At 38.6% G+C, this 12,209-nt stretch overlaps 1 protein-coding gene across 2 annotated transcripts in view; it reads right to left on the minus strand.

Moving 5' to 3' along the window:
* TRAM1 (translocation associated membrane protein 1) overlaps positions 1 to 10,859 on the minus strand; it is a 32,859-nt gene extending 22,000 nt beyond the window's left edge. Inside the window, exons 1-4 of one of the 2 annotated variants that reach the window (XM_077166972.1) lie at positions 10,467 to 10,859; positions 3,527 to 3,590; positions 1,850 to 1,968; positions 1,615 to 1,731 (exon numbers count right to left, since the gene is read on the minus strand). In XM_077166972.1, coding sequence (XP_077023087.1) covers positions 1,615 to 1,731; positions 1,850 to 1,968; positions 3,527 to 3,590; positions 10,467 to 10,589 — 423 coding nt within the window. In that variant the 5' untranslated portion in view covers positions 10,590 to 10,859. Of the gene's footprint in view, positions 1 to 1,614; positions 1,732 to 1,849; positions 1,972 to 3,526; positions 3,591 to 10,466 lie in introns of both variants that reach the window. The other variant, XM_077166971.1, reaches the window with a different exon arrangement.
* Between the last annotated feature and the right edge of the window lie 1,350 nt (positions 10,860 to 12,209).

A 12,209-nucleotide genomic window follows, 5' to 3' on the forward strand; every position in this document is an offset into this window, starting at 1 on the left:
TACTTTAGCTAAGTGAAAAATCAATGTGAGAAATATAAGTCAAACAAGATGTACTTTCTGGCCTTTAAAAATCTTTCAATTAAGGGGTGGGCAATGGTGGCTCAGCAGGCAGAGTTCTAACCTGCCATGCCGGAGACCTGGGTTCAATTCCCGGTGCCTGCCCACACAAAAACAAAACAAACAAACAAACAAAACTTTCAATTAAAAACACATGTATGTAAACAAACATAAAACAGAAGAGAGTAAAGGTACATAACAGAGGTACAACAACTAGAGGAGAGATGAATTTTGTCTCAGGTAATCAGAGAAGGGTTTCAGGAAAGATGTAGCATCTGACAGTAGAGGAGGATCAGGGCACAGTCAAATTTTATGGGATTATACCCACAGATTTATGAAATCTTTTCCTTAGCTAACCAGATTAGGTAATCTATTCAGTGAGAATGTGTAGGCTTAAAGAAAAAAGAATCTAATTCGTAACTTATCTTTAATAAGGATATTTTCCCACTGAAACATAACTTTTTAAAAAATTTGTAAGAGTGTTTAAGCTCAAAGTTAAGTATATTATTAAAGCAGCAGAGTAAGAAAATGAGCACAAAATTACAAATCTGTAAAGTTGAGTTTTAGTCTATTTTCAACATTAAATGTTGTACCCTGGAAAATTAACATTAACCTATTTGCTCTCCTTTAAAAAATAGTGATTAAAAAACTATGTGCCCTGACAAACTCAAAAAAGCATGTAAACTAAGGAGTACAATATAAATCTGAAGGCTTGTCCTTGCTCTTAAGAAGTATACATGGAAGTATTAAGTATTCAAAGAGCATGACGTATACAACCTATTCTCAAATGTTTACAAAATAGATCATTAGATAGATAAAACACAAGAGGGAGGGGTGGGGACTGTGGCCTTTTAGAGAGTGAATGATTTATCTACAGGGAAAACAACTACTGAGCCTCAGTTTAGTGTTGTCATTTGGAATCTAGGCCCAGTATGTAGATCTTCCAATTTTTTAATACAAAGAAGAATCTGGATTTTAAACAACCAACTCAAGGGGAGGAGGAGGAGGGAGTTCTTACTGCAGGAAAAAAAAAATTAAAGGATTGTTATTACTAATACTAAAGTAAATACTGCCTTTTATGCCTCATTGATTAGGATGATATAAAGGTTTTGATTCTCTTAATTGAAAAATCACATGACATTTTAAGTTGCTTAGAAAACACGTAAATTGCATTTCAAGGGGGAAAATGTTGGAACATTACAACTCTTGTAACCCTAGTAAAAGTATCACTGACATCTTATGCTCTTTGCTAATACAGAGTTATCTGCAAGTGACTACAAGATATTAAAAAAAAACTTCTGACTGACTGTAAATGAGTAAGGTATTTTGAAATCTTAAACACAGTTTAAAATTTTTGCCACATATAAACTAAAAGAGAAATTTATCACTAAAACTCTTAATTTACACTAGTTCATTAGCAGACATCCTTATGTCAGAAAAGGGACTTCTTAAGATTCGGGATTTGTTATAAGCATTAAACATTTGAGAACATGTTTCTGTTCTGGGTATACAATGTAAATACCGAGAGATGGAAATTTAAGCATAGGACATACTTACAGAGAACAGGATGAATGTGCCCCAAATACAAGAAAAAAGGTAGAATGCACTAAGCTGACCAGACTCATTAAACTTGCTGTGTTTCGTTTTGGAGAAATGCATTCGCCTGTTAATTTTCTAAAAATAAAAACAGCCATTAGTAATTAACAATATATTATAAATATTTAACATATGACTAGCACAGTATGAGAGCTAGTACTGTACAAAGTATAAGTTTCTAAGAGTGTATACTTACATCCAACACATACTCTTGAATTATGGCATGAATAATTATTGCCACTAGCGTGTAGAAGAAAACTGTAGCCAAATCTTTGATACCATAGTAATAAAGGGATGCTGCTTCAGTAGCTTGTTCTTCTGAGGTCAAAAAGGACAAACACACAAAAATATACATATAAGATATAAAAACAGCACTAAGTACAACATAGTAATGGAAACAAACAAAAGAAGACTAATTTAATAAATACATTCTACAGAAACATCATAAGTAATTTGCTCTTGGACACACTGAGTCTTAGGGGGCAGTGAAAATCTAGGAGACTATCTAGAAATCTAAAGCTTCAGAAATTACTTACAAAGACTTGACACATGTTAGTTACAGCCACTGAAGACCAAAAACCAGGACTGGTGGGCCACACACAGATCCTTAGCAGGACTGTAAAATCAGTATTATCCCAAGGGTACAGAATGGGGTAATGTAGTTAAACTTATCTAACTTCATTAGTTAAATAAGTTATTTACATGTCTCTCCTAAGAATTTTTAAAACTTTCTTTCTACCTCTACTTTCAAACTAGAAACTACATGTTGATTTTTATGGAAAAACTGATTTAATCTGTAATTGAATTAGTTTTGATCTATAAGCTAGAAACAGAAGCAACCAATATTCAAAATTTCAATTACTTCCTGGAGCCTGCCCAGCAAAAAAAAAAAAAAAAAAACAATCACTTAAAATTGCTAGAATTTTTCAAAACAAATGCTAATTAAATACCTGTGAATAGCTGTCACTTGTTCTTAAGCTTTATGTGTTTGGAGACCATTTGGGTAAAAGTGCTTTATTCTTCTCTGGCATATTCAAATTTCAAAACAACTCTGTAGTTTTGTGTAACCTGATGACTAGATCACTAAATCAAATATTTACAAACTATATAAATTAACAAAAACTAGTTCACTGTTGTATGTCTGATCTTGAGTCTTAAAGAGAGAACCTCGGAGCAGGGTTTTTTATTAACCAAATACTCCATACCTCACCTATGCTAGTTAATTTCATTACTATTTTCAACTACAATTAACTTCTATTAATAACTTGACTATCACCATAGCATAATTTAAAAATAAACCTTCTGACTTATTACAAAGAGTAATAAAAAATTACTTACAAAAAGTAATAAACTCGTTGAAATATAAAAATATAAAACCATAGTCTGAATTCTAATACAAAATAATTTCTAGAGCCTGACATTTTCTCTCTAATCAAAATGATTGTTAGCTGTTGAATAAACCAAAAAAGTGAAAATAAAATAAGCTAAAAGAACTGTTATTCTAAGGTCTGAAAAATTTACTCATGGTTCAGAAAAACTGAACTTGAACATTGTGCCTCTAAGCAGCTTTGATTAAACAATAACACTTAAAACAAATTTAAAATATCTATTCTTAGAAATTTCTTCTAAAAAGATCAGAAGGCAGAGAAGGCAACAAAAACAGTTCTTCAATGAAATTTCAAGCTTACTGAACAAAAAAATATAAATAAAATCAAACACATAAAAACTGGTTTTCATATAATATGTGAGGTGAAGTCTTGCACTACAATAATATCAAAATAACATTCGGTAAAATAATGGATGAGAGCTGTGAAGGTTAATGCAGAACTGAACACTTCTACTTAAATAGAAAATTCTAAAAGGAACTACCTACCTGTTGCTGGGAGGGTAACATTGTACTGAAGAGTAACAAAAATGATAGACGCTTTTGCTGTTATCTGGAAAGAAAGAAAGAAAGAAAAAAGACTCAAGTCTATTATTGACCCTTCTCCAAACAGTGAATCAGGAAAAACATTAAAGCTTTGTCCCCAAATCTAACAACCAAGGTAACAGTAGATCTTGTGGTATCCCAACAGGCACAGTGGGAATTCCTGGTGACCGAGTTGAGACTGAGAGTTTATGTAATTCACAATAGCACCGTGCAGTTTAGATGTGACTGTACGATTTATCTTCAACTTTTAAGATTTAAAAAAAGAGACAATCTGCAGTTTCAGTAAACAGTGATTTGACAAATAATGATGCTGTACTCTAGACTTGTACAATGAACATAAAATTACTATCAAAAAAACATTTTAAACACAAATATAAAAAAAGGGAGCATAGTTAGCATAAGAAAAATAGATCAGAAGTAGGGTCTGTAGAGGTGTGTGTGTCACTCTCTCACACCTGACAAGTGGTCAACAAATGTTTAACTGACCTCATTATGGTTAAAAGTAAAGTAGACAGAACAGAAAAATGGAACGCTCACTCAATATTTATAGGTACCAGGCACTGAGGTAGTTGAGAAAGGACAACAAAGAAGAATATAATCTCCGGTGACAAAGAGCGCAGTCAGGGAGACAGAAAGGTTATCAAATAGCTACTGTAAAATCAGTGTTAATAATTTTTGCTACCAGAGTACTTAGGATAAACAAGTAACTTTTTTAATGCTTTTCCTGGGGTGGGGAATGAGACATGTTCTGAAAAGGCATCTCAGAGGAAGTGGTGTTGGAGTGGGGTCATGTTGGACAACAGAAGTTTCCTGGACTCACAAAGGAGGCTGAGGGCAGATTAGGTGGAAGAAATAGAAAATGTAAAGGTCAAGTAGCAGTAAACATGAAGTCAGGCATGGGGCACAGATTAGGGGGTAGTAGAAGAGCCTAGAAAGGTTATCAAGTACTGGAAAGAGCCTTGTTTATCATGTTAAATAGATTTTATTCTAGCAAAACAGAGGAATTTTGAAAAGGAGGAAGCTCAAATGTCTTCTAGAAAAGACTGCAGGGTATGTCCTCAGGAGCCTCTTGAGCATCCTCAGACGGACTGTCTACACTGCAACCCCCGTGATCTTCTTCCGGTCATGCTACCTACCACCTCTTCCTGCCACGTGCTTAAAATCCTTCACTGGATTCCCATTCTTTCTAGGTTAAGAACAAAATCTTTAATGTGGCTTACACAACTCTCCATTGTCTGCCCCCTGCCCCTTGGCTTCTCCAACTTCATCATGCTATTCTATCTAAAACACGGTTGGAAAACCATCCCTCTTCACATTTCAGTTCAATCACAATTTTTCAAGGAAGCCTACCCTCTTCTCTCTTTTCCGTTGTTAGATTATTTGAGAGAACTGTGTTCCCTTCCTTCAAAACACACAGCTTGTCGTAATCATATTAATACTTTCCATCTTACTCATTAGAAAGTAAGTTCCGTAAGAGCTGGGACCTTGCTTGTATCTCTAATCAGTATATGCGCAGAATGTATGTAAGTGACTGATCAATATATAACTATATAAATATCAAATAAAATACAAATTGGAGTAAGCATGCAAGCCAAGTAGAAGACTTCTGCAAGAGACCTCATGAAAGACAGTAAGTCCTGAACTAAGGCAGCAGCAATGGTAATAAAGCTTAGCAAGCAAGAGAGAGGAATCAATGACTATTTACTGATGCTTACAGCTCAAACAAGGGGGTGAAAAGTGTTAACAATAACGTAGAAAACAGGAAGAACAGCAGGTTTGGGGAAAAGAGAAGAAACTGAATTTTGAATAAACTGAGACTTTTGTCAGGTATACAAGTGGAAAAAACAGAACGTAGCTAAAATCTAAAATTCAGCAGGGAGAACCTAGCTTAGAATTTCGGAATCTCTATTTTTATATAATAGTTGAAGCTCTGAAAGTACATTAATCATGTACAGAGGGTGTAGAGTATTTGCAGAGAATTAGGACAACATGAGAACCATGGAGAGGGTGGAGGAAAAGCCAGTGGCAAAACTAAGTGATTAGAGAGGCAAAGAAAATGTATAGCGCTTGTTGTCTTAAAAGCCAAGGGGGGAAATGTTTAAAAAAAATAAAAAATAAAGTCAATTTCAAAAGAGATGTGGAAGGCCAAAAACCAAAAGTACGTAACAGACTGGACAATTCAAGAAGTCATCAGTGGTTATGGCTTGCAAAAGCCAAATTACAGGGGATCAAAGAACATAAGAGGAAGACAGTAGTATCTAGAGGTAGATGCAAGGTCAAGATTTTTGTTCCCCTTAGATGATGGGAGAGACTGAACTTGTGTGGGGGCAAAAAAGGTGTGAGTGAAAAGGGAGAAGCTACACAAACAAGATAGAAAGGGGATAACAGATCTGGTAGGGAATTAAATTTAAGAATACAGCTAGAAGTTATGCTTCAACAATTTTTCCTCTTAGACCAGAAAAAGGATGAGATAAATTCAAAAGACAGGAAACTGATAAACTCTTAATTTCTCCGTGAAAAAGAAAGTAACGTTATCCTGAATGATGAGTAATTACATAGTTCCTACAGGGAAGGGAGCTGGCCTGGGAAAATTAAAAGATCACAGGGATCAAAAATATTTGAGGTTAGAGACCTCTGACTTGTAATAGTATCTATCAGCATGAGTATGACTTTCTCTAGTGACCCTCAGCTATCTATGAAAGGAGAGGCACAGAAAAGGTGGATGGGGTGGGGGGTGGGGGGATGGATACCTGCAGGGCCAACACAAAGAATGACCAAGAGGGAAGAGAAGTTGAGGGCTTGGAGAGAATGTAGATGAGTAGTTCTCTGTAGGAAGAGAAGCAAAGACATGAGGGAGCTAACATACTGGAGAAAAGACAAGGAGGTCAATGCACTGCAAAAACTTGGACTAGGTAGAAAATTGCCATGAGTGGTAGAATAAGTGAGATAAATAAAATGTAGGCTGAAGTTGAATACTGCCATCCTGGAATCTGGAAATAATGTAGGCCTGAGTAATAAGGTCCAGGATATGGCCACTAAAATGAGTTAATGAACTAGGGTAGACATGAAAGTCACCTGAATAGAAAAAGCCAGTAAGGCTACTGTCTTAAAATTCAGATCATTCATACTGGAAGCACTAAAGCAGAATGATGGCTGACGGCATGAGTTTCCAGGTTAACACTGCTTTCATGTGATTATTTTGAAAAGTTGATTGAATACTAAATTTTGTTTAGTTTTTATATCTTCGTTTAGTGTCTCTCCCTCTCTCTCTCTTACACACACAGCCAACATTCCCATTTTTCAGTTTGGACTATGAGCTCACATTACCACAGCTAAGAACACTTTTTAAGAGCCTTTACAAATGACAAGATGAAATTCTTCAAAGATAAATTTAATATCAATTTCTAAAAGCAACAGAAATTAGATTATCCTATTATGGTAGGCTTCCAAATGAAATTAAAATCTGACTTCCAGCTAATTTAGTATGCAGTATTAAGTAGAATGAGAAAAAGAAAAATACAAACTATACACCAAAACAGTGTTTATAGAAAAATTAAACCAGTAATCATGCTTCTAGCCTTTCCAGTCTTCACAACCTAGCCAGTGCTGCTTTAAACTAATATTAGAATTAACAGTAAAATAAATTAATTTAGAACATAAATATGCTACAGCAATATGTAATGGCCTTCTAACAAAACACCACTTGAGTTTATGACATAAGGACAATTATACCACTGCTCTCCATTTATAACAAAAATGAGAATTATTCAATCATAATATTTCTTTATTAAGTGGCCACCAGTTGGGGCTTAGAAATCTTTTCTAGTTATCCAGATATGTTAACCATTTTGTATTCTTTAGAGGAAGGTGTGACCACTACACAGACTGGATACCTGAAAGGAAAAGACAATTTCTGAATATCAAATTCTACTTCCTCACCAGCTTACATAAAACTAAGTTCTTAAAAAAAGAGAAAGAAAGAAAATCTTGGCATAAAGACAAGTCATACTTAAAAATACAACTAACCTCCAAAACTGTTCCAAGATAATTGGGATTGTAAATGCCCCCCAAGTTCCTAGGATACAACCTAGAGTCTTGAACATATGGAAAGTCACTTCCTTCCAGAAAAGGGAAATAATCCTCTTGGGAACCCCTAACTCCACATCTACTATACCCTCACTTTCAGAAAGCCTCCCAAGCATCTTTATTTTCTATATCAACCTTTTCAATAATAATAATATAATCTCATTAGATGCTAACTGTTGGGCTCTTCTCTCACACAAAATGCTGTCTTCTATTTCCCAACTTTGGTAAATTTCCAAGGAATAATGATAGCTACTGCTTATTAAGTCTAACACTGAACTAGGCACTTTATTTATTAGTAAATTTCATTTTCAGAGTAACTCAATAAGCCCCATTTTACAGATAACAAAACTTAGGTTATGAGAAGTTCAGTAATATGCCGTGGGTCACCCCATCAGCAAGTTGCAGAGGTCCCTTTTAGCTTCAGAGGTCAGGATTTTATACTACACACATATTGCTGCTTCCTATTGACTAGTAATATAGTATGTTACTGCTTTGTCAATTTCACTATAAACCCTCTGACATTTCAACATCTTTATACGAAAGGCTTAACAATTCTACTGAGAAATAACAATTTCTGCATTATTCTAGATAAATACTGTAACTCTATAATTATATTAACTTTGAAATTCAGCAGCAAATATTCCAGAAGTTAAAACAGCTAAACTAATCTAGTTAACTTTTTTCCATATGTAGAAAATATGCTTTTAAATTCTAAAACTTTAACAAATGGTAGGAAAAATGTACAACTTGCACAAACTTTCCTCTTCCATATGCCACTTTAATGTGCCTTTTTTCAACTGACTTTCACCACTAATATCATCTGTCTTGTCAATTTAGATTTACAAAATTTAAGTCAACAGACTTACATTAAGATGAAACTCCACTCACTGTTAAAAAAAAATCATTAAGATGGGACATATGGTATAGGCAGTGAAAATCCCTAGAAATGTGATAAAAGAATGTGAAATACTTTACATAAAAGTAAAGCTATGCCATTTCTGTCATTTCTGATTTATATTCCAATCATTTGAAACATTGCAAATAAATTTCACACTTCTAAATTATGTTTTTAAAGTCAGGAATTCTTACCATGTGGGGATGGGTAATGACAAATTACACAAACTTGTTGAATACAAGTGCATGTACAGAAGTATTACTTTGAATACCAAAGCAGAAAGTGTATATAAATGTCAAATTTGGGCTCAGAAGGTTAATACAAATGTTCAGTGTTGCATTTTTAATAATGCCATCCTTCATACAGTATTTTATGAAGTGTCAGATGCTTTCACACATCCTATTATATGGTCTATGCAATGAACATAACACTGCATGTGAGAATAGCACAGGTGATGTTATCCTCCTTTGTAGAGCAGAAAAACTGAAGTGCAGACTTGGATCACTCAGTAAGTAAGTGGCACAGGTCCAGCCTAGAATGAAGATGAGGTGCATGTAACATATGTTTGCTCCCTTCTGCCTTTCCTTCCATTATACCTGCTACCTCCTTATCAGTGGTTTCACACATACAGGAGAGTTATCAGGAATAAAAATATCTAGATCCAGAGAAGCCCTTTGAAAAGAAGCAACCACAAATTAAAATATTTAATTATTTAATAATTAACACTAAAAAAATAGGCTTCATTCGAAAAATTTACTTTCTGTTACTGGAGTCTCATTCCATTCGTTTTCTTCAATTCTTCACTCATTCCACAAATATATTTTAAGCATCTACTATGTCCCAGACACTACTCAGGCTCCGAACAGAGACTAATGGAAAAAAACAACCTATTCTGAGAAAGGATAAACAAGGAAGAAGTTAAATAGTATTTTAATGAGGGATAGGCGCTAGGACGATAGAAATGGGCACGTGTATAGGGGAGACGGGAAAAAAATCCCTAGGATGTACACATTCACTTTGCAAAGTTTATTTCCCATATTCAACAGCTGTTACGAAAGTTATCCAAATACTAGATATGTGGGAAGAGAATTTACACACTCCTGACATTTCCACCCTCTCAAACTTGAATAACAGAAAGGAAATTATGTGACTCCTGGCACTGTTGTTCAGAACTTTGATTTATGGCTCAGACCTTAAATCTGTAAAGAAAAAGCAAGTGCCAGGGTAAAGGGTTGGATAACTGATGAAACGCCTGATCGGCAATAAAACCAGTTTGAGCGACCAGCATTAAAACAATCGGGTGTGCCCTTAGTGTGCCAAACCTGTGGCCATCCTTCCGTGCTATGCGCCACCGCCCTTCAAATCGGTGAAGGCGCGCGGCTCAGTCTGTTGCTCGTTAGCCCCCATCTCGGTCCTACAGGGGCCCCCGACGTCCCCAGGGCCTGTGGCCTCGGGGCCGGCGCCCTCCGGTCCCCGGAGGCCTGGCCTTCACTCTCCCCTCCCCTCGCCGGCCCCACGCACACCCTAGCGGTGCTCGGTCGCCCCCTCCACACCGCCCACCCGCGCAGAGCCAGCTCCACCGCCCAGGGGCCGCCCCCGCCCGTCCGCCGGCCCCTCGCTGGCTGCCACGTAGTCCTTCGCGGGAACCAGGAACTGCGCGGCGCGGGCGGCAGGGAGGGCTGCGGGTCGGCTGAGGGGGCGACGCGGCGGCCCCCAACCCACCCAGCCGGGGCGCCCAGGCCGGCGGAGGGTTAGCATCCCCAGCCCGGCCGCGAAGGCTGGGCAGGGCAGCACTTCAGGGCAAGACCGGACCAACGCCGACCCCCGGCCCGCGTCCCCCGCGGTCCGGGAACGGACCGGTCGGGGACCCGGGGAGGGCGGTTGGGTTCGTGGCGGGCTCACCTCGAACATCAGCCCCAGCAGGAAGACCATCGCCACACAGGAGACGATGTCCGCGTGATTCTGCAGGATGAATTCGTGGCTCAGGACCGGGGGGCTCTTGGTGCTCTTCTTACGAATCGCCATGGTGGGGCCGCCGGCCGTGCCGCAGGTGCTCCGCCCCAGCTCCGCTCGACCCAGCTCCTCACTGCCTAGCCGCCGCCCCCGCCGCCCCCTGGCTGCTCCTCACAGCCCCGCCGCAGCCGCTCACTGGGGCTCCACTTCCCATCCCACAACCAGTACGCAGCCGCCGGGGCCGCCCGGAAAAAAAAAAAGAGGCGAGCCCGCAGCGAGAGAGAGCATGCGCACCAGGGCGACAGGGCTTGCTCGTGCTACCGCTGCCGCTGCGAGCCCACAGCGCCACCTGGGCGCGGGAGGCCGCCTGAGGGAGTGAAGGAAATCCAGCCGCGACCCCCCTGCCCGGCGCTCGCCGGGGGTTGGGAGTCGTTTGTGGCGCGAGCCTCCCGCGCCGGGGGCGGGGGCGGCCTCTCGCGGTGGTGCGCGGGGCCCTAAGCCTGCCTTCCCCGCCACGCTGGATTGGGTGTCAGTCTTCTTTCCTGTTGACTGTCACTTTTTGAAAACCACTGCCACCGTTGAGATAATCTAAAAATACGACCGTGGCCTGATTACACGTCGGCACGGCTCATTCTTCGGTTTTAACATCTGCTTTAACCTCAGAAATATTTTAAACGCTCTTGGGAACTTGTCCTTAGGCTTGGTCTGGCGTTAAAAAGACAGAATAAAACTAGTTACTATTCGGGTCCAGCCTACCCACCCATGTACGTACTGCCACCCCACCGCCGGGGCACGGTCTGAAGGACCAGGGTGGTTCAGCTTGCTTGGTACTTGTTATTAAAAACACTTCAGTCATCAAGGGCGATGGGAAAAAAGGACTGAATTAGACGTCTTCCTCTTTCATCTCTGTGTATAAACCAGTACTCTATTCTTTTTTCTCATGAATTATACTGCCTTTTATCTCTTTTGTCAAATGCGGAAACCAGAGTCATCCAAGATTGATTTCCTTCAGCATCCTTCCACATCCAACTATCACCAAACCCAGGCAATTCCATCCCCTCGGGGGAGTCATCTCTTGCCTACAGTATTACAACTCTGGTGAAATCAGTGGTTTAAAAGCATGGGGGGTTATTTTATTTTTTACATTTTTAAGCATTTTTATTGTGAAATATATATACAAAACAATAAATTTCAAAGTATAATTTGACAAGTATTTATAAAATAGATTTCAGAGTTTGATACGGGTTACAGTTCCACAATTTGTTTTTTCCTTCTAGCTGCTCTAAGACACTAGGGACTAAAAAGAAATAATCAATATAATGATTCAGCAGTCATACTCCTTTGTTAAATCCTATATTCTCTGTTATAATTCCTCCTTCTTTGAATCTTCTCCCAGTCTTTAGGGGTATTTGGGCTTTGCCCATTCTAACGTTTTAAATTGTATAACATATATACAAAGCAAAGTAAGAAAAAAGCAATAGTTTTCAAAGCACTTTTCAACAAGCAGTTACAGGACAATTCCTAGAGTTTGTCATGGGCTACTGTACCATCCTCTCAGACTTTTCCCTCTAGCTGCTTCAGAATATAAGAGGCTAGAAGGAATAAATATTTTCTTATCATTACAATTAACTTTTTTTTTCTTTTTTGTGAAAAATAACATATATACAAAAAAAGCAATGAATCAAAGCACAG

The sequence above is a fragment of the Tamandua tetradactyla genome, chromosome 6, assembly GCF_023851605.1.
Source record: "Tamandua tetradactyla isolate mTamTet1 chromosome 6, mTamTet1.pri, whole genome shotgun sequence".
NCBI lineage: Eukaryota > Metazoa > Chordata > Mammalia > Pilosa > Myrmecophagidae > Tamandua > Tamandua tetradactyla.